The 19,932-nt window shown below is 43.7% G+C and overlaps 1 protein-coding gene and 1 non-coding gene across 4 annotated transcripts in view; both read left to right on the top strand.

Annotated features, from left to right (window-relative positions):
• htt (huntingtin) overlaps positions 1–19,932 on the top strand; it is a 33,352-nt gene that overhangs the window by 10,969 nt on the left and 2,451 nt on the right. For 2 of the 3 annotated variants that reach the window (XM_018664726.2, XM_018664728.2), the window contains 53 exons: positions 90–205; positions 318–429; positions 692–829; positions 1,888–2,046; positions 2,151–2,248; positions 2,327–2,466; positions 2,707–2,770; positions 2,929–3,029; positions 3,178–3,324; positions 3,536–3,656; positions 3,786–3,931; positions 4,091–4,275; positions 4,426–4,649; positions 4,810–4,936; positions 5,035–5,159; positions 5,259–5,369; positions 5,565–5,642; positions 6,428–6,651; positions 6,771–6,849; positions 6,982–7,143; positions 7,241–7,296; positions 7,519–7,667; positions 7,799–7,935; positions 8,034–8,150; positions 8,327–8,449; positions 8,560–8,819; positions 8,959–9,101; positions 9,236–9,464; positions 9,714–9,855; positions 10,203–10,382; positions 10,597–10,773; positions 11,023–11,099; positions 11,266–11,401; positions 11,529–11,651; positions 11,868–12,075; positions 12,195–12,340; positions 12,582–12,759; positions 12,884–12,985; positions 13,143–13,327; positions 13,408–13,534; positions 13,671–13,774; positions 13,878–14,032; positions 14,112–14,251; positions 14,352–14,437; positions 14,583–14,713; positions 14,831–14,963; positions 15,279–15,434; positions 15,538–15,728; positions 16,052–16,166; positions 16,264–16,477; positions 18,272–18,491; positions 18,724–18,886; positions 19,656–19,816. In XM_018664726.2, coding sequence (XP_018520242.1) covers positions 90–205; positions 318–429; positions 692–829; positions 1,888–2,046; positions 2,151–2,248; positions 2,327–2,466; positions 2,707–2,770; positions 2,929–3,029; positions 3,178–3,324; positions 3,536–3,656; positions 3,786–3,931; positions 4,091–4,275; positions 4,426–4,649; positions 4,810–4,936; positions 5,035–5,159; positions 5,259–5,369; positions 5,565–5,642; positions 6,428–6,651; positions 6,771–6,849; positions 6,982–7,143; positions 7,241–7,296; positions 7,519–7,667; positions 7,799–7,935; positions 8,034–8,150; positions 8,327–8,449; positions 8,560–8,819; positions 8,959–9,101; positions 9,236–9,464; positions 9,714–9,855; positions 10,203–10,382; positions 10,597–10,773; positions 11,023–11,099; positions 11,266–11,401; positions 11,529–11,651; positions 11,868–12,075; positions 12,195–12,340; positions 12,582–12,759; positions 12,884–12,985; positions 13,143–13,327; positions 13,408–13,534; positions 13,671–13,774; positions 13,878–14,032; positions 14,112–14,251; positions 14,352–14,437; positions 14,583–14,713; positions 14,831–14,963; positions 15,279–15,434; positions 15,538–15,728; positions 16,052–16,166; positions 16,264–16,477; positions 18,272–18,491; positions 18,724–18,886; positions 19,656–19,816 — 7,621 coding nt within the window. The remainder of the gene's footprint in view (positions 1–89; positions 206–317; positions 430–691; positions 830–1,887; positions 2,047–2,150; positions 2,249–2,326; positions 2,467–2,706; positions 2,771–2,928; positions 3,030–3,177; positions 3,325–3,535; positions 3,657–3,785; positions 3,932–4,090; positions 4,276–4,425; positions 4,650–4,809; positions 4,937–5,034; positions 5,160–5,258; positions 5,370–5,564; positions 5,643–6,427; positions 6,652–6,770; positions 6,850–6,981; positions 7,144–7,240; positions 7,297–7,518; positions 7,668–7,798; positions 7,936–8,033; positions 8,151–8,326; positions 8,450–8,559; positions 8,820–8,958; positions 9,102–9,235; positions 9,465–9,713; positions 9,856–10,202; positions 10,383–10,596; positions 10,774–11,022; positions 11,100–11,265; positions 11,402–11,528; positions 11,652–11,867; positions 12,076–12,194; positions 12,341–12,581; positions 12,760–12,883; positions 12,986–13,142; positions 13,328–13,407; positions 13,535–13,670; positions 13,775–13,877; positions 14,033–14,111; positions 14,252–14,351; positions 14,438–14,582; positions 14,714–14,830; positions 14,964–15,278; positions 15,435–15,537; positions 15,729–16,051; positions 16,167–16,263; positions 16,478–18,271; positions 18,492–18,723; positions 18,887–19,655; positions 19,817–19,932) is intronic. The other variant, XM_018664730.1, reaches the window with a different exon arrangement.
• LOC127142535 (small Cajal body-specific RNA 14) lies at positions 5,714–5,843 on the top strand. The gene has a single exon (XR_007813350.1). It is a non-coding gene; the product is annotated as a small Cajal body-specific RNA 14 (non-coding RNA).

Consider the following 19,932-nt stretch of genomic DNA (forward strand, 5'->3'; position numbering starts at 1 on the left):
GTGCAGCCCTAACACATATACACACAGACAGATTCTGCTTGTTGATATAAAGCCTTGACCATGTTTATTGTTTCTGTGTTCATGTGCAGCCCTTAGCAAGCCTCATCTATTTGAAGGCAGAGGTCACAACCGGCAGGGTTCAGACAGCAGCGTGGACCGCTTCATACCAAAGGACGAACCTGCTGAACCAGAACCTGACAACAAAGTAAAAACACACCTACACACAAAAACCTCCTTGCCAGTGTTGGAAGTTAAGGTAATAGCAGCAAAATGATAAACCTTCCTTTGATTATGGATCCTCTCTGCCTGCTTCTTAGCCATCGCGAATAAAGGGTCCTATTGGACATTATACAGACCAGGGGAAGGAGCCACTTGTGCACTGTGTTCGGCTTCTTGCTGCTTCGTTCCTGCTGACAGGACAAAAGAATGGTGAGTTAATGTAAAAACTGCTCAAAATATATCAAATGCAGATCTTAAAAAACTGGGGATTATTTAATAAATGTATGTAAAACTGAAGTATGACCTGGGTAAACTTGTGTTAAAAATGTGGCCACTTATCAGGCTATATCTTTATCACCGTTTGAGATGTACATGTGATCAAAGCTGTATGAATAAATGAACTTGAACTTACAAATTTATAATGGAATCCACTTGGTTAGTAGACTAATGTCTTTTCTCTGTGTTCCTCCAGGTCTAATCCCTGACAAGGAGGTGCGAGTGAGTGTGAAGGCCCTGGCAGTCAGCTGTGTCGGGGCAGCAGCAGCCCTACATCCTGAAGCCTTCTTTAATTCCCTCTACCTGGAGCCGCTGGACGGCATTCCAGCAGAAGGTAGGGGGAGCAGAAAATGAAGACAGTCCTATTTAGATGATGCATGACACCTGAATAGATTTGTTTTTACATAGCCTATATATTCATATAACACACAGCCTATATTCAGCCTAAATTATGGTTGTGCTTTGTGGACAGAGTTGATAATAAATATTATTATTATTATTTTTAGGGCAAAAAAAGTATTTAGCGGCCCTGCATACCCATGTGTGTTTTTTCACTTATTCGCTGATCAGATTTCTGCTCAGGGTGAAGGTGGGCGGAGCTATACAGGAAACAAGTTGATGTCACTGAACTCATAAACCAGTAGGAGAGAGAGGGTAGATGTCAATTAGGCAGTTTGTACACACCCACACAGTCCTGAGAAGAGGTCTAATCAGGCAATAAATGAAAACACCTGTGTGGGTGGCCCATTATGTCTAAGAGCTGGCACTGTGGCATTATTTTAGGTAGAATTGTGAACTGTTGTACTGATGAAATAAGGATTTTTTTGGAGTCTGAGGTTGAATCTAGCTTTTAGATGTAGACATCTTCTTTTAAACTCCAGCATATTACTGCAGCTCAAATTCAGTTTTCAGCAAATGGCAGCATTTTTGATGCACCTGTGAATTATTACAGGTAAAACAGGTCAAGGTAAAACGCTCATTGTTGATGTGGATATTTCTTTTAAATGACTGAGCTGTTTTTGGTGAACTTACACAAGTAGTGTACTTACACAAGTAATCAACTGAATTCACAGCAGACATTTTACTTATTGTTGTAAGAAAAGCATAAGTATTACTAATAACACCAACAGTGGCTTTGTTGAATTCAAGTGTCACAATTAGTAATGACAGCGAGCCAGCATGCACAGCACCAGGACGTTTAAATGGAATCAGCTCAGTGGAATTTAGCCATCACTGATTTTATTGACACCTGTGCTTTTCCTATTGTGATATGTCAATACCTTCTGTTATGTATTTTTTACTTTGGTCAGTTAAAAATGTATTAATTGGTAACTACATTTGTGTCTTTAGCATTGTCTGTGACCCTGCCTTCCTATCTCTGTCCACTTGCAGAGCAGCAGTATATCAGTGACGTGCTGGGTCTCATTGACCATGGGGACCCCCAGATCAGAGGAGCCACAGCCATCCTCTGTGGCGCCATCATACAGGCTGCACTCACCAAAACACATTACAACATACACACCTGGCTGGCCAGTGTGCAGAGTGCAACAGGTTAGTGTGTGTGTGTATGTATGGGTGTGTTTGTCTTGGTGCGGACACGTTGCAATCCTGGATTGTGTTTAACTGTGCTTCTCTTGCCTGTCTGTCCTGTCCAGGTAACCCTCTGTCCCTGGTGGACTTGGTGCCTTTGCTCCAGAAAACTCTCAAAGATGAATCTTCTGTCACCTGCAAGATGGCTTGCTCTGCAGTTAGGGTAAGATGGATTCATTTGAGGGTTTGATTAATCTGTGTGTGTGTTGAGTCTTATATTTTGTGTGTGTGTGTGTTTCAGCACTGCATCATGACCATGTGCAACAGTACCCTGAGTGAACTTGGCTTGCAGTTGGTGATAAACCTCCTGGCTCTGAGGGATTTATCATATTGGCTTGTTCGCACTGAGCTCTTAGAGACCCTGGCTGAGATGGACTTCCGGTAGGATAAAGTTTGATCTTTGTTTGGTTTTGTTTCACTTGGAGCAACTTGCTTAAACATCTTACTGTTGTCAACCAAATGTGCACTTTCAACGTCACTGTATTTTTTAAAAATTGTTATTTATTTTTTTTGTTTTTGTTTTAATTATGCAGCGTGGCTTAACTTAAGCAGAAACTTGCCAATGGAATCTAGTACCTGTGACTGCCTTTTGAAGATATTTGCTCATTCCTATGTTTTTAGATTAATTAACTTCCTGGAGAGGAAAACTGAGACTTTGCACAAAGGAGATCATCACTACACTGGGGTAAGTTCTCCAATTCTACCTTCCATGTGTTTATTTCTGTGCAAAACCTTAATGTAGATGATGTTTAGACACACACATCAATGCATCTCTAGATCACTCGGCTGTCTAGACTGTGATACCTTATTTGTTCCTTTTTTAATTTTTTATTCTTCATCTAGCGGCTGCGTCTGCAGGACAGAATCCTGAATGATGTGGTCATCCGTCTGTTGGGAGATGATGATCCAAGAGTGCGGCATGTGGCCGCCTCTGCTGTCAGCAGGTACACAATCTTTTCTCACAGTAACATTGTCAATGTTACACATCTTGTGTGTAGTGGATTTTACTGAAGACAAGCACTGAAGACAAAATTTAGTAGAATTTATTAAAATGATTTTTCTGCACCAACCCTTCCCTCATGTCTCTACCAGACTGGTTCCCAGGTTGTTCTATGACTGTGACCAGGGCCAGGTGGACCCAGTGGTGGCTATTGCCCGGGACCAGAGTTCAGTCTACCTGCAGCTGCTTATGCATGAGACGCAACCCCCCTCGCAGTTCACTGTTAGCACAATTACAAGGTGCACACTTAAAAATACATTTGGTGTCACATCTCACAGGCTCCTCCTTCCTTTTTATGATACCTATGGATACCTATTGTACAGACTAAACTGTACACCTTTTTACACTTTATTTTTTTTTTAAATGGTTCAGTTACACAGATCATGACAAAATCACAAAACAGTCTCTGAGGAACTGATCTTTTTTTCCCTCTCTCTCTCTCTCTGCCAGGACATACAGAGGCTTCAACCTGTCCAACAGTGTATCCGATGTCACATTGGAGAACAATTTGTCCAGAGTTGTCACAGCAGTCTCCCACGCTTTCACTTCCTCTACCTCCAGAGCCCTCACTGTAAGTCTCCCAAAAATGGAATATAAGGCCCCTGCTCTATGACATTTTTCTAGTGTTTCTAGGTTTTTTTTTTTTTTTTTTTTTTTTTTTCATAAAATGGTTAAATACCATTCCTATGTTTCTTTGCAGTTTGGCTGCTGTGAGGCCTTGTGCCTCCTGGCTTCAAATTTTCCAGTATGCACTTGGAGCACAGGCTGGCACTGTGGGTATGTAAGCTCCAATAGCAGCTTTTCTTCCCGCTCTAGTCTCAACCGCAGCAGGGGCAGGACCCTCAGGTTTGTGTACCTTCTCTCCCTAGTGAATTAATTATCTCTCCTTTACATTTAATGCCATTCTAGATGCATAATCTGCCACACAAGACATGCTCTTTCTTTACATTTCAGTTCTCCTATATACGTACCTGATTGTCTTGTCACCTTCCTTAATTTCTCCAGTCTGTCCCAGCCTAACAGTGCGCCAGGCTCTTCAACCACCTCCTCATCCGCACCAGACACTGAGCGGAGGACTCTGACAGTGGGAATGGCCAACATGGTCCTCTCTTTACTCTCCTCTGCCTGGTTTCCACTGGATCTTTCTGCACATCAGGATGCACTTTTGCTTTCTGGCAATCTGCTTGCTGGTGGGTAATATGCAGAAAATTTCACCATGTTGTCCACATAGCTTGCAATTATGGTATACTGTATTTCTGAATATGCCACCATGCACTTAACTTTGATTAGAAAACTAGTAAACTGTTAGTGATTACTCTGTCTGATAATCATGTTTGCAGCTGTGGCTCCTAAATGCATGCGTAACCCCTGGGCTGGAGAGGAGGAAGGCAGCAGTGGGGCCACGAACACCAGTGGAGGCCCAAATAAGATGGAGGAACCCTGGGCGGGGCTGTCAGAGCGCTCCCTGGTGGCCATGGTGGAGCAGCTTTTCTCCCACCTACTCAAGGTCCTTAACATCTGTGCCCATGTGCTGGATGACACACCACCAGGACCAGCAGTTAAGGTAAGTCTGACAAAGAGGGATTGTGTTGTTTGCTTTGATTGGCCCATAGTCAGACCAGTTATTTGTAAGCCACATTTTAATGACATTTATCTACATGCTGCATCTGCAGGAAGGCCATTATTTTGGGTTCAGTTTGTGTACCTTGTTCCATACTTTTTAGGCCACCCTCCCCTCCCTGAGCAACACCCCCTCCCTCAGTCCCATCCGCAGGAAAGGCAAGGAGAAGGAGGCTGCTGAGCCCAGTGCTGCTCCTATGAGCCCAAAGAAAAGCAATGAGGTCAACACAGGTACATGCACACCTCACCATGCATTTACACAGGTAAACATCATTTTGGTGCCAGTGAATATTTAATAAGTTGTTGCAATTTCTGCTTTTTGTGAGCAGGCAGACCAGCAGACAGCACAGGGTCAGCAGCCGTAAACAAATCTACCACCCTTGGCAGCTTCTACCACCTGCCCCCCTACCTCAAGCTCTATGACGTCCTCAAAGCTACACATGCCAACTACAAGGTTAGAACATGCATCCTGTTTAAACCACTTCCTAACATAACAGAAAAATGCTTTTGTAGCCTAAACTGTGGCAGTGTTAATATTATATTTGTCTCCTAGGTGACCCTGGACCTCCACAGTAGCCAGGAGAAGTTTGGAGGTTTCCTACGTGCCACTTTAGATGTTCTGTCTCAGCTGCTGGAGCTGGCCACCCTACATGACATTAGCAAGGCAAGGATATTATAAGCTTCATTGGACATTCTCAAAGTGATGAGTTGGAACAGGAAGGATGTGGTTTTTACTTCTTAGACTGGTTGATGGATGGAAGCAAATGGAGTTATGTTTCATTAATACAAGCCACTGCACAAACACATTATTCATGTTTGGTGAAATCTATAGAATATAATGTTTTTTATTTCCTGTCAGTGTGTGGAGGAAATTTTGGGCTACCTCAAGTCCTGCTTCTCCCGAGAACCAACCATGGCTACAGTTTGTGTACAACAGGTCAGTAATCTGTGTTTGTCTGTAATTGTAGATTTTGTGCACGTGTGTGTGTGTGTGGGTGTGTGGTGGGTGTGGCAGTCTTTATGGTTCCAGCACTGAGCAGTGAGCTGCAACTGGTACGACTCCACACAGAGTGAGGGTGGTTCCTGCCGACAGGGCCTGTAAAGGCATTGGTCTCCCTGTGCGATGGTTCCATACATTCATATTTACACATAGTAATATACTAACTGGATGGTAAATTTGCCTCTCCCTTTAGGCACAACAAATTCCCTGACTGTTGGAGAAGTTGGATACGATTAGCATTTAAGGCATTAATGATGATGTAATTATTTGCATTGCACAACAGTGAATATAATTTGCACAACATAAATGTACAGAAATACCTAAAACAAAAATGGCAGGACTTTCATTTTCACAAGAATCTTGTATTAAACTCAATGGCTGGGTTGTATTAAGCTTAGCCAGCCAATGTGAATAATATTAGAATGAACAAATGGTGTGATCTGAAAAGTGTGGGTCATATCCCCTGCAGAGATGTAAGCCCTCACAAAGCAGTGTGCTATTCAAAGCCACTGAATTACAAGACATAGTTGAACTTAATTATTAGATTCAGAGAAAAGGTACTGACTCGCTAAATAATGAATGTTTTATTTTAGACCTTATTCCACAATTTGAGAACCCATTCGGTAGAGTTAAATACTCCATGAAAATTGGCAGCAACTTTATTTAGAGCTAGTTAGATGTGGTGTGTTTTCTCCATTAACTGGAGACTTCTCGTTCTTTAGCTGTTGAAGACCCTGTTTGGCACCAACCTGGCCTCCCAGTATGAGGGTGTCCTGAGTGGACCCAGCCGTTCCCAGGGCAAAGCTCTGCGTCTTGGCTCGTCCAGCCTGCGACCAGGCCTCTACCACTACTGCTTCATGGCACCATACACACACTTCACCCAGGCTCTTGCTGATGCTAGTCTCCGCAACATGGTGCAGGCTGAACAAGAGCAGGACACCTCTGGGTGAGTCGTAGCAACACACAGATTAGACACAAGCAGACATTCACATTTGTGTGCATGTGATAAATTTGCATCAAATATGTATGGCATTAAAGAACTTTCCTCCTGTCTCCCCTTTTTAGGTGGTTTGATGTAATGCAAAAAACATCCAATCAGCTGAGGTCCAACATCGCAAATGCAACGCGCCACAGAGGAGACAAGGTATGCATTGACTTGCTACTTTTTCAAAATTTGTGCCTGTGAATAGCAAAAAATGTCAGATGATGACACCAAATGTTGCCTGAGTGAAGCTGCTACTGTTCTGAAAGTCCTAAGGCTTTTTGTTTTTGCCAGAATGCCATCCATAACCACATTCGACTGTTTGAGCCACTGGTGATCAAAGCGTTGAAGCAGTACACAACCAGCACCTCTGTGGCCCTGCAGAGACAAGTGCTGGATCTGCTAGCCCAGCTCGTGCAGCTCAGAGTCAACTATTGCCTGCTGGACTCAGATCAGGTTAAAAAAAAAACAAAAAAAACACATGTATGCTTTTGCACATAATTCTGAGCTTGTGGAACTTGGCTTAATTGGGAAAATATTTTTTGTGTTTCAGGTGTTCATAGGCTTTGTCCTGAAGCAGTTTGAGTACATTGAAGTGGGACAATTCAGGTAAGTCTTGTTTGTCACCATATCTCTGTGTCATTGCATTTTGGTAATTTCAGAAACCTGTGTCTCTCAGGTCATGTTGGTTACATAAGCAATTAAAGCTTGCTTCCACATTGTGTGTGTGTGTGTGTGTGTGTGTGTGTATGTGTATGTGTATGTATGTTGGCTCAGATTTACAGTCCATCTTGTGAACTAAAATAATACCTATTACCACTTCTTGGACAGAGATTCAGAGGCCATCATTCCAAACATCTTTTTCTTCCTGGTGCTATTGTCTTATGAGCGCTACCACTCGAAGCAGATAATCAGCATTCCCAAGATCATCCAGCTGTGTGATGGCATTATGGCAAGCGGCAGGAAAGCTGTCACACATGGTGAGAGGAACACAAGCAATACACACCACATAAGATCATTTCTTGTACTTGTGTGGTTTATTTAGCTTCTTTCTCTGCAATGTTGGCCCTTTTTAATAACCAGGATACATATACATACTTTTCCTCCACAGCCATCCCAGCCTTGCAGCCAATAGTTCATGACCTGTTTGTCTTGAGGGGCTCAAACAAAGCAGATGCAGGCAAAGAGTTGGATACACAGAAAGAAGTAGTGGTCTCCATGTTGCTCAGACTCGTCCAGTACCATCAGGTATGTTTACAAACAGATGCAGAGAGACACAGCAGGCTGTCATCAAGTATTCAAGCCACTCTTGTCTCTGCCTTACATGCGCTTTCACGTGTTTTTAGGTGTTGGAGATGTTCATCCTCGTGCTGCAGCAGTGTCACAAAGAGAATGAGGACAAATGGAAACGATTGTCCAGACAGATTGCTGACGTCATACTTCCCATGATTGCCAAACAGCAGGTAGCAAAATGCATAAAGGGTATACATGTTTTTAATTATTTAGCTCTTTTGACCTGGAAGTTCAAACTATTATACAGTAAAATCAAATATGTTTGTGCATACTGATAAATAGTAGCCATTGAGACTACAACATATGCAATGAAATGTCAACACATTTGTATGTTGTGTCCGCACAGATGCATCTGGACTCTCCAGAGGCATTGGGAGTGTTGAACACACTTTTTGAGACTGTAGCACCCTCCTCTCTCAGGCCTGTAGACATGCTGCTCAAGAGTATGTTTACCATCCCAGCCACCATGGTGAGATTTTCCTCTTATATCTGAACATTCACCTCATCACCTGGGCTGATGTCTGAGCCTGCCTATCTGATGCACCTTAACACTTTGAAATCAAACCTGTGCTCCTCCAGACATCAGTAGCTACCGTCCAGCTGTGGGTGTCCGGTATCCTCGCAGTGCTCAGGGTACTTGTGTCACAATCCACTGAGGACATCGTCCTGTCCCGGGTCCATGAGCTCTCGCTCTCCCCACATCTCCTTTCCTGCCACACAATCCGCCGCCTCCATCAGCAGAGCCCCTCCCCAAATGACCCGCCTTCTACTGATGCCCTGGGTAACCAGGGAACTAATGGTGAGGCACAAAAAGCCCCACCTGAGGAAACCTTTGCCAGGTTAGTGAGTGTATTCACAGTCTGGTTTCTGCTCCTACATGCGTGTTATCAGCTGCCACTTTGCCCCACACTGTACCCTTCTTTTTCCTGTTCTCTCTCACTTGAAATGTGTTGTTCCACCTCCATCCCCTCCCTCCAGGTTCCTCCTCCAACTGGTAGGAGTGTTGCTGGATGACATTTCTTCCAGAGAGGTTAAAGTAGACATTACAGAGCAACAACACACCTTCTACTGCCAGCAGCTGGGTACACTGCTCATGTGTCTCATACATGTCTTCAAAAGTGGTGAGCCACACCATTTTTTTTTTAATATAAATTTTTATATTTTCTCTAAATGGCAGAACAAGTGTGGCTTATTAAAACAGTTCTACACAATTTTGCACAGGATGAAAATCCTTTCCCTTTTCTGTTTCCTTCAGGAATGTTTCGCAGGATCACAGCCGCAGCCAGCCGTCTCCTGAAGGGCGAGGGCGGCAGTGGACAGACTGGCACTGATGCCAGTCTCTTCTACCCCTTAGAGGGTCTGAACAGCATGGTGCAGTGTCTCATCACCACACACCCCTCCCTGGTGCTCCTTTGGTGCCAGGTCCTCCTCATCATCAACTACACCAACTACTCTTGGTGGGCTGAGGTTCATCAGACACCCAGGTAAAAACACAGTGTGAGGACCCCATCAGTGTCAAGTTTATTTGTGTAAATTTTTTTTATAATGAAGGGATTCAGAGGAACACATTAGACCGAAAACAAGTAAATTCTCCTCATGTGGACCAGGAAAATACTCCTGAAATGGAAGTTTCCTGTGGTAATTGATCCTAAATGGCTGGGATTTGTGCAGCATTGTGCAAAATCACATCATCCATTAATCCTGGCTCTGTCCTTCTCTTTTCCGTCTGTCAGGAGACACAGCCTCTCATGCACAAAGCTGCTGAGCCCTCACTCCTCAGGGGAAGGCGAAGAGGACAAGCCCGAGTCCCGGTTAGCCATGGTCAACAGAGAAATTGTACGCAGGGGAGCCCTTATCCTCTTCTGTGACTATGTGGTGAGACTCCTAACAATGTTGAACTACACACAAAATACTGCTGGAGGGAATCATAAGTACACGAAGAAGCATTATTATAAACTATAACTACCAGTAACGGTTGCTCTGACATGTTGAGAATGACATTATAAAATTTGGAACAGTATTTAAATCATTTTACTGAATGAGAACCGTTTTGAAATTCAGCAGGGCCAGAGCTCAAAATACCAGAACAAGAAGCATTAACCATACTGCAGTGAAAATCTGTGAAGGTTTTTTTTTTTTTTTTTTTTTTTTTTTTCCTCCCAAAGTGAACAGGTTTCATAGTTCAGATGTGTGTTTTTCCTCACCTTTTTTTTTTTTTTTAGTGTCAGAACCTCCACGACTCGGAGCATCTGACCTGGCTGATTGTCAACCATGTGCGTGACCTCATCAGCCTTTCCGCTGAGCCTCCAGTACAGGACTTCATCAGTGCTGTGCACCGCAATTCAGCTGCCAGTGGCCTCTTCATCCAGGCCATCCAGTCCCGCTGTGACAACCTCACTACTGTGAGATAACCACCTGTTGGCCTGATTAGTCATTTTTTGAATTTTTTTTTTTTTTTTTTTTCTTTTGTCTAGTCTACCTCTCTACAATTTAATTTTGACCAGCTGGTTAAGTTTGTCAAATATATATATATATTTTTTTGTATGTCTTTCCTTTCCTTTACTGCCCTCTTATCCTCTCCCTGCCTGCCCTCCTTCCCACTTCCTCCCCTTGCAGCCTACCATGTTGAAGAAGACTCTGCAGTGTTTGGAGGGCATCCACCTGAGTCAGTCTGGATCCCTGCTGATGCTGTATGTGGACAAGCTGCTCAGTACACCTTTCAGGGTTCTGGCTCGCATGGTGGACACACTGGCGTGTCGCAGGGTAGAGATGCTGCTGGCTGAGACACTACAGGTACAGTTTATTGTAGGCTTATATTGTCTTGGCACACAGGAATTTGTTTGTACGTTGAACATGTGATGACTTCAGTCTTTGTGACATACTGATAGGTACTGGTGGTTGCTGGGCTTATAAAACCTCATGGATTTATTTGCTATGAGTAGATAAACCTGCTCAGATGCAAACTTTGCAATGTTGGGCAGAAAGTTGTAATTTAAAGTGCTGTATTTTTACCGTCATTGCATGAATCCTCACACCTTCCAGAACAGTGTAGCCCAGCTTCCTGTGGAGGAACTGGACAGGATCCAGGAATACCTCCAGACAAGTGGGCTGGCTCAGAGGTAATACTCTTGTGTACTGCAGCCATTTTGAGGAATAAATTGTAGTTTGTAGCTTTTGTGACTAGTCCCAATTGAAATAATTTGATCAGTAAGGGTTATGCGCTGATTGCCCACCTGCCTAGAACAGATCATAAGGGGTAAATAAATGTCACATTGTCTTTCACAGGCATCAGAGGTTCTACTCCCTGCTGGACAGGTTCAGAGCCACTGTTGCTGACACCAGCAGCCCCACCCCTCCTGTGACATTGCACCCCTTGGATGGGGATCCACCTCCTGCCCCTGAACTGGTAATTGCAGATAAGGTAAGATTACAGCACATGTAAATATCTCACAATCACAAAAACATCTTTGCTCAATCTCTCAAAGGGGGAAAAAATGAAATTATGCATAAAAAAAATTAAATTCTTAAATATTTAATTTTATTTCTAGGAGTGGTACGTGGCTCTGGTGAAGTCTCAGTGCTGTCTTCGTGGGGATGTTTCCCTGTTGGAGACTACAGAACTGCTTACCAAACTACCTCCCACTGATCTCTTCAACATCATGAGCTGCAAGGTGATACAGATACAAATGCAGCCCTTCAGTATGCACACAGACTTTGCCAAACAAATTTTTACCCCAAAGATTAATAATCATTAATTATGTGCTAATATGGTGTGGAACATTTTTTGCTCTAGTGCCCAGAAATCAGACCTCAGGGATGATTGTAAACAGGAATATACAGCTTTATTTCACTGTATCTTCACATTACTACACCCCCTCCCCCCCCAGGATTTCAACCTAAGTCTGCTGTGTCCATGCCTGAGTATGGGGGTGCAGCGGTTAGCACGGGGTCAGGGGTCGCTTTTGTTGGAGACAGCCTTGCAGGTGACCCTAGAGCAGCTAGCAGGGGTCACTGGGTCACTTCCTGCCCCGCACCAGTCCTTCCTGCCGCCCTCCCAACCCCAGCCCTACTGGGACCAACTGGCTGATGTATATGGTGAGAGTGGGAGGGAGGGGCAGTATGATTCAGAAAAACTGGTGGATGAAAACACCTAAGTCTGAGTTCTGTCTTTGCATTTGCAAGTCCCTCAAAGACTTTCCACATCTCCATTTCAGATGAGCCAGGTTTCTACCCCAGAGTTTTGTCGCTCTGCAGAGCTCTATCCCAGTACCTACTGAGTGTGAGCCAGCTGCCTTCCTCACTACATATTCCCTCTGACAAGGAGCACCTCATCACTACTTTCACATGCACTGCCGCTGAGGTAAGAGACTACATATTAAACATGCTATTTGTTTCAGTTTGAGTGCTGTGGATGAGAGAGATCAGATCCTTGTTAATAGATGGAATATGTGAAAATAATTTGATAGGAAATGATTTTTTGTAATTCACTGTGTTCCAGAACTGAAATCCACACTAGTAATCTCATATGTGATTGCTTTGCATCCACTGTCTTTACATTATTTACTACAGTCCTCCTCTAACCATGTGTGTGACTCTCACAGGTGGTGGTGTGGCGTCTGCTCCAGGATCAGTTGCCACTGAGTGTAGACCTGCAGTGGGCCCTGTCCTGCCTGTGTCTGGCCCTGCAGCAGCCCTGTGTCTGGAACAAGCTCTCCACCGCAGAGTACACCACACATACCTGCTCCCTCATCTACTGCCTACGCCTGGTCATTGTTGCAGGTAACAAGGACAGCAGGATATGTTTGTACATTGCCTATAATTTGGTACCATCACTTGTTATGACTACCCACAGGCTTGAAATTTGTCATTTCATTCATGAAAACTTTGTCTTTGGCTTCCCCAGTGGCTGTGAGTCCTGGTGACCAGCTGCTGCATCCAGAGAAGAAAAAGACGAGGGCAGAAAGAGAAGCTGAAGGAGATCAAGTGGACTCAGCACACGCCAATCGTGAGCATTCACTTAGAAATTAAATAAAACTGCCAGGTTGTTAATGCAGTTCTAGTAATTCAGTGCTTTTGTCCTCTCATTTCACTTGCTTTTTTTGGTTTTAAGTAGGTCTCAGGTGAATGCTTTAAAGGACATATCCTCTTCTTCTCTGTTACAGACATGTGTGAATGGCAAGCATGTGAGATCATGGCAGAGCTGGTGGAAGGCCTGCAGAGCATCCTTGCCCTTGGTCACCATAGAAACAGTGTATTCCCTGCTTTTCTCACACCAACGTTGCGCAATATTGTCATCAGTCTGTCTCGACTGCCTCTGGTCAACAGCTACACCCGAGTACCTCCACTGGTCAGTGCGTGAAAGGAATTGTGTTTGCAGTTAAGATAAAATAATGCATCAGTATATTTAAGTGCTGTGCTTGTGTGTAGGTTTGGAAACTGGGCTGGTCCCCTCAGCCAGGAGGAGAGTTTGGCACAACACTACCTGAGATCCCTGTAGACTTCCTGCAGGAAAAGGATGTTTTCAGAGAGTTTCTTTATCGCATCAACACACTAGGTACACAAACAAAATAAAAAAATAGACTTATGTGCATTCACATGTACAATATCTCACATTTACATTTTGAATGTCAGATTTTGTTCTTAATGTGAAATTGTGACATCTGCATGGACCATGGTTGCTGTACATTTAGGCTGGAGTAGCAGGACTCAGTTTGAGGAGACTTGGGCTACTCTGCTGGGGGTGCTGGTCACCCAACCCATCACTATGGACCAGGAGGAGGAGACGCAGCAGGAGGTATTCAAGCCAATACAACAATTTTCACTCAAACATGCACAACTACAGAAGCCATATCTCCTCCTACAAGTGCAAGCACTTTTTACTTAATACTTGTCTCTAGGAGGACTTGGAACGCACCCAGTTGAATGTGTTAGCAGTGCAGGCCATCACCAGCCTGGTGCTGAGTGCAATGACCCTGCCTGCTGCTGGCAACCCTGCAGTCAGCTGTCTGGAACAGCAGCCCCGCAACAAGAGCCTCAAAGCCCTGGAAACACGGTAGCTATGCAGCTATTATATGTTGACTGTGTAGCAGCATCATGTGGCAGTATTAAGATTTTTTTGTGTTTGTGTTCAGGTTTGGAAGGAAACTTGCAGTGATCAGGGGCGAGGTGGAGAGAGAGATTCAGGCTCTTGTGTCGAAGAGAGACAACGTCCACACATACCACCCATATCATGCCTGGGACCCTGTGCCCTCGCTGTCAGCAGCCTCCGCAGGTAACAGACAAGCTACACTCTTTAACCCCAGCCCCAGCAGTGACAGCTGCCACTTGTTTAATTTGTTAAAACTAGATACATGTATTGTTTAACATCTCAGCAGGTACACTGATCAGCCATGAGAAACTGCTGCTACAGATCAACACAGAGAGGGAGCTGGGCAACATGGATTACAAACTGGGACAGGTAAGAGAAGCATGAAAAGAGAGGTGACAGATAATCAGAAGCTTGAGGATGAATATGTTGGATTATGCTGTTTCTTAATGTTAATTTCTAATGTTAAGTGTTTTTTTTTTTTTTTTTTTTTTTAACTTGCCACCTCTCTCTCCAGGTCTCCATCCACTCAGTGTGGTTGGGTAACAACATCACTCCTCTGAGGGAGGAAGAATGGGGTGAGGATGAAGAAGACGAGGCAGACACTCCAGCACCAACTTCACCACCAATATCTCCTATAAACTCTAGGTCAGACACACACACATTCATGTACATATTTCTTGAGTCCCAAATGCACAGGCGATGACATACGCTAAAAAAAATCTTGCACACTGTAATTTACTATTGTCTGTCCGTACTTTTCAGGAAGCACCGTGCAGGTGTGGACATTCATTCATGTTCACAGTTTCTTCTGGAGCTCTACAGCCAGTGGCTGATCCCTGGCTCCCCAAGTAACAGGAGGACTCCAACCATCCTCATAAGTGAAGTGGTCCGATCGGTGAGTTGCCACACACGCACTCCGTATCTGACTGGCTCAGCCAAGGAGCTGTTTGTTCACATAAGTAAAAGACTGTCTACTTTTCTCTGGGGAGTTTTGAAATTCCTAAAAGATTGTCCATTCAACTTTCCTTATCATGGAATCCAGAAATTTCAAAATTCATACCGGTTTCTATACCTGCTAGCTCAATGTCATACTAATAAACTAATAGGAGTCTTATCCCATACTTTGAGACATCCAAGAACATGGTTTATGTGAACCTAAGACCAGTCACTTTTCTTCTCAACCTCTCCACCCTCTTGCCATTCTCTGTAGCTGCTGGCAGTGTCGGACCTGTTCACAGAGAGGAACCAGTTTGACATGATGTTCTCCACCCTGATGGAATTGCAGAAGCTCCACCCGCCAGAGGATGAGATCCTTAATCAATACCTGGTACCTGCAATTTGCAAGGCTGCTGCTGTGTTGGGCATGGTGAGTCAGGTGGTGTGTGGGTCTGTTTTGTTTTAAAAGTGTATCATTAACCTGTAATCTGATGTTCAGATAAAACATAAAGCACCTGACTGTGTATTTCCAGGACAAAGCAATAGCAGAGCCTGTGTGTCGCCTGTTGGAGACAACCCTGCGCAGCACCCACTTGCCGAGCCGCATGGGGGCCCTGCATGGAGTACTGTATGTGTTGGAGTGTGACCTGTTGGATGACACAGCCAAACAGCTCATCCCTACCGTCTCGGAGTACCTACTGTCCAACCTCAGGGCTATTGCTCAGTGAGTATCATTCTCATTCTCTCTCATTTCATAAACAACTGCAGAACCTGACCTCATTTCATCACCTAATGAGCTGAATTGATAAGCGTCTCAGGGAGCCAATGTGCTTAATGTCAGTGTACGTGACCCCCTGCCTGCACTTTAAGCGGATCTGTGAATTAATTGGTTTTATCCAGCTTAATGAGATGATGGAAACAAGAGTGCAGTTCAAATCTTGACCACTAGGTGTTGCCCTTCATGTTTTAAACAAATGCCCGGCCTGCCTTTTTGTCTGTTATATCTTGTCCCACTCACTGTGTATGTCTCCTGTCTCTATTCTACAGCTGTGTGAACCTGCATAACCAGCAGCATGTGTTGGTGATGTGTGCAGTGGCCTTCTACATGATGGAGAACTACCCTCTGGATGTAGGAGCTGAATTTATGGCTGGGGTTATACAGGTAAGGCAAAAGTTAACAAGGGAAAACAAACCCTGACATACACTACACATTACCCTATTGAATGAAAGTAGAATAGAAAGTATAATTTCTCTTCCAGTTGTGTGGTGTGATGGTGTCTGCCAGCGAAGACTCCACTCCATCCGTCATCTATCACTGCGTGCTGCGCGGCCTGGAGCGCCTCCTGCTGTCGGAACAGTTGTCACGTGTGGATGGAGAAGCGCTGGTCAAACTCAGTGTGGACCGAGTCAACATGCCGTCGCCACACAGAGCCATGGCTGCACTAGGCCTCATGCTCACTTGCATGTACACTGGTAAGCAAGGTGCTAACATGACTTACTCCGCATGGTGGCTCCCACAATGTACTGTAATAAGACTGGTGCTTTCATTACTGCTGTTGTGACTGTTTGTGGCTGCAAACTCTCACCATGACATCAAGCTGGCTGGCTAAGTCACCTGCATGGATGCTCATAGTAGTAAAGTATTTCATCTACATCATGAGTTCTCCTCATTGAGCCATGCAGGTTTAACTGTAAATTGCTCTGCCACACTAAAGCTGTTTCATTTCTTGCCTGTGCTCTCATCCTAGACTCCTTCCTTTCTAATGGCATGTAAAATGTAGTGGTCCCGAAACGTCCTAAAAGATGTTTTTAACTTGAATGAAGATTTAAAAAGTCTTTTAGACTCTAGGAACTTGTAAAATACTTGTGAAAGGTAGTAATGCAGGATATGATCTGCTGTCAAACAACACAAAACTTCATTTTTTTTTTTTTTTTTTTTTTTTTTAATCTCCAAGGATTATATCTTACGATGACTCTGAAACAAATAGAGGGGTTAATAATGGCAAGCTTAAGAATCACATTAGGTTGGAACGTGTAGCTGCTACTAAGCCCACTGCAATGCTAACTGGCTGGCTTTCACCTTAATGCATATGACACTCTTGCATGCAACTAAGAGAAATAAGCAAAAAAACCAAATGACAGACCATTATATTAAGATATACATAGGATGGTATCATGTATATCTCTTGCTATCTGCAGACATTTTATACAATTGGTGATTATTAATCACTCAGTAGATTAAATAATAGTAAAATCTAATTGTTGCAGCCCTATTACATACTGTACAAACAAAAGTAATTGTATCTAAAGACAAATGATTTAAAGTTTAGTGAAGCATGACAAGTTACTCGAGGACAAAATTTGTGTTCTGTGTTGTTCTAAGATTATTGATGTTATTGTTAAAAGGTAACTATTGTACTTTCCTGAAATAGTATCAGACTTCAAATGTGGCTACATTTATAGTAGTATATGTGGAGAGACGGGGGGACACATGGCTGGTATAAGTGGGAATATATGCTAAAACGTAAAATACCTTATTATATAAACACACCTGACAGTTGCATGAATGATTTCTCATTGTAGTTATACCATTTTCTGTTCATATCTGCTCTTTCTAAATCCACTGCCAGCAACACCTACATGAATTCAGTGTGAACAACATCATGGCAAATATTAGTGATTAACATTCATTAACTCTCTTTATAGCACAGCAGACCTTTCAAAGCTCCAACCATTTCATTACACCTGTCTGCTTCCTGCATGTGATCCCTGTATTACATATCTCTGATATACCCTACCTCTAACCCTTACGTCGGCCCCTACTAACTCCAGCTACTCTTAGCATGTTGTTGTCCTTATGCTGATGGGCTAAATAACACTTCTTTGTTGCTGAGAGCTAGCCAGCAAATTCCTTAAGTAAACCCGAGCTCTTGCAAATGCAGACCGACTTATAACTTTCTGCATACCGGCCCTCTTTATGTGCTGTACAGCAGTGTGGCACATTCAGGTCACAGTAGAGGCTAATCCAGTATATAATGTACCCAGGAAACATGGCAGCGAAAATCTCTCTTAATACTTAAAGCACCAGTCATTTATAGAATACCTACTTAAGAATGTAATTTCAGTAGAGTTCCCTGAAATTCACCGATTTTCAGTTTGAGGGAAACTAAATTCAAATCTGAATCATGTGATATCAGTGTCCCTACTCCACCTCTAACCTCTCCCCACTGGTTCAACCGGTTCCAACCCCCCCTCTCGTCCTCTCAGCGGTGCTTGCGTCGGGTTCAGACGTGACAGGGGTTAGAGGTCAGGTTGACTCTGGCTCTGCCGTAGCGGAGGCGGTGGGCGTCACAGCGGGTCATGTTGGTTTCTCTTCAGGCAAGGAGAAGGCCAGCCCTGCCAGTCGCCCTGCCCACTCTGACCCTCAGGCCCCAGACAGCGAGTCGATCATTGTTGCCATGGAGAGGGTGTCTGTCCTCTTCGACAGGTACACACACCCACACCCACCCTCCACCTTACATAAATTGCACACATTTGTTACAGAAAAACACCAAACCATACATGTGATACACTTTATTTTGCAGCTGTCTTCCTTCACCTTTAATTTTTTGACCTGTGGGTTTGTAGAGTTAATCAGCTGCTGTACCTGATCATAAGAAGCAATTTCATGTGTTTTGTTTCCCATCATCATTTGCTCTTCTGGGGTTTCCCGTTTGTAGAATCAGAAAGGGTTTACCCAGCGAGGCTCGGGTGGTGTCCAGGATTCTACCCCAGTTTCTGGATGACTTTTTCCCACCACAGGATGTTATGAACAAGGTCATTGGAGAGTTCCTGTCCAATCAGCAACCCTACCCACAATTCATGGCCACTGTCGTCTACAAGGTCAGCAACAGAACATAAGTCCAACATGAGTCCATGCAAAAATAGGAATCAAAATCTTTTTTTTCTTTTTTTCTTACACATTTTTATGTAACAATAACATTAAAGTAAAGAGTAAAAATTCTTTTGGATATTGTGTTCATTAGGGTCACAAGGCAAAATTGGACCCGCTTTATTCTTTTTTTTGAAATCAAATTCTTTGACCACAGAACTATTGCATTGCTCAACAGTGTATTTTTTCCCTCTTACTGGTTGTGTCTTGCAAGGAGCATTACAGAGAATTTCAATGAAGTTTAGTCTTAGTAAAGTTGTTAGTTCTGTTTTGACCACACAAACCAGCTCCTTTTTGTTGTCCAATCAGACAATAGGTTGTCAGGACAACATCAAGCTCAAGCAAAGACACTGGGTTCCAGTTGTTGTCCAGGAATGTAACATAACAAAAGTAGTTTGTAGTAGAGCAAAATCTGTAGTGGCATGCTTCTACTAAAAGCAACTGTGGTGCTTTGCTTTGCAAAACTTGCCCAAATCATGAACACTCAGTTGTTTTGGGATCCTACTTTTGGAGTACTACATGGTTCAGTTCTTTCCTCATTAATTCAGAAATGGGTGGCAATGGAAAACTGACACAGCCACCATCTGCAGCAAAGGAGAGTACATGTATCTGAAGTGATTAGGTTTAGATTTAAGTATTTTAGGGTAATATTCTCTCTCTATTTGTCCTTTTATTCCTCTCCTCTCACACCTCCACCTCTGCTGTGCACCCATCCCCCAGGTTTTCCAAACGCTCCATGCCACGGGTCAGTCATCTATGGTGCGAGACTGGGTGCTGCTGTCCTTGTCCAACTTTACCCAGAGGACACCAGTGGCCATGGCCATGTGGAGCCTCTCCTGCTTCTTTGTCTCTGCCTCCACCTCCCAGTGGATCTCAGCCTTGTATCCTTACATAACATACAGCAGATCTCACAAGCAAGACAGTGGATTGTTGTAACATAGAAATGTAAATGCTATACAAGTTTGCCACTGCTCACCAAATTGTGTGGTCTGTTGTC

This window comes from Lates calcarifer, linkage group LG5 (assembly GCF_001640805.2).
Source record: "Lates calcarifer isolate ASB-BC8 linkage group LG5, TLL_Latcal_v3, whole genome shotgun sequence".
Taxonomy (NCBI): Eukaryota; Metazoa; Chordata; class Actinopteri; family Centropomidae; genus Lates; species Lates calcarifer.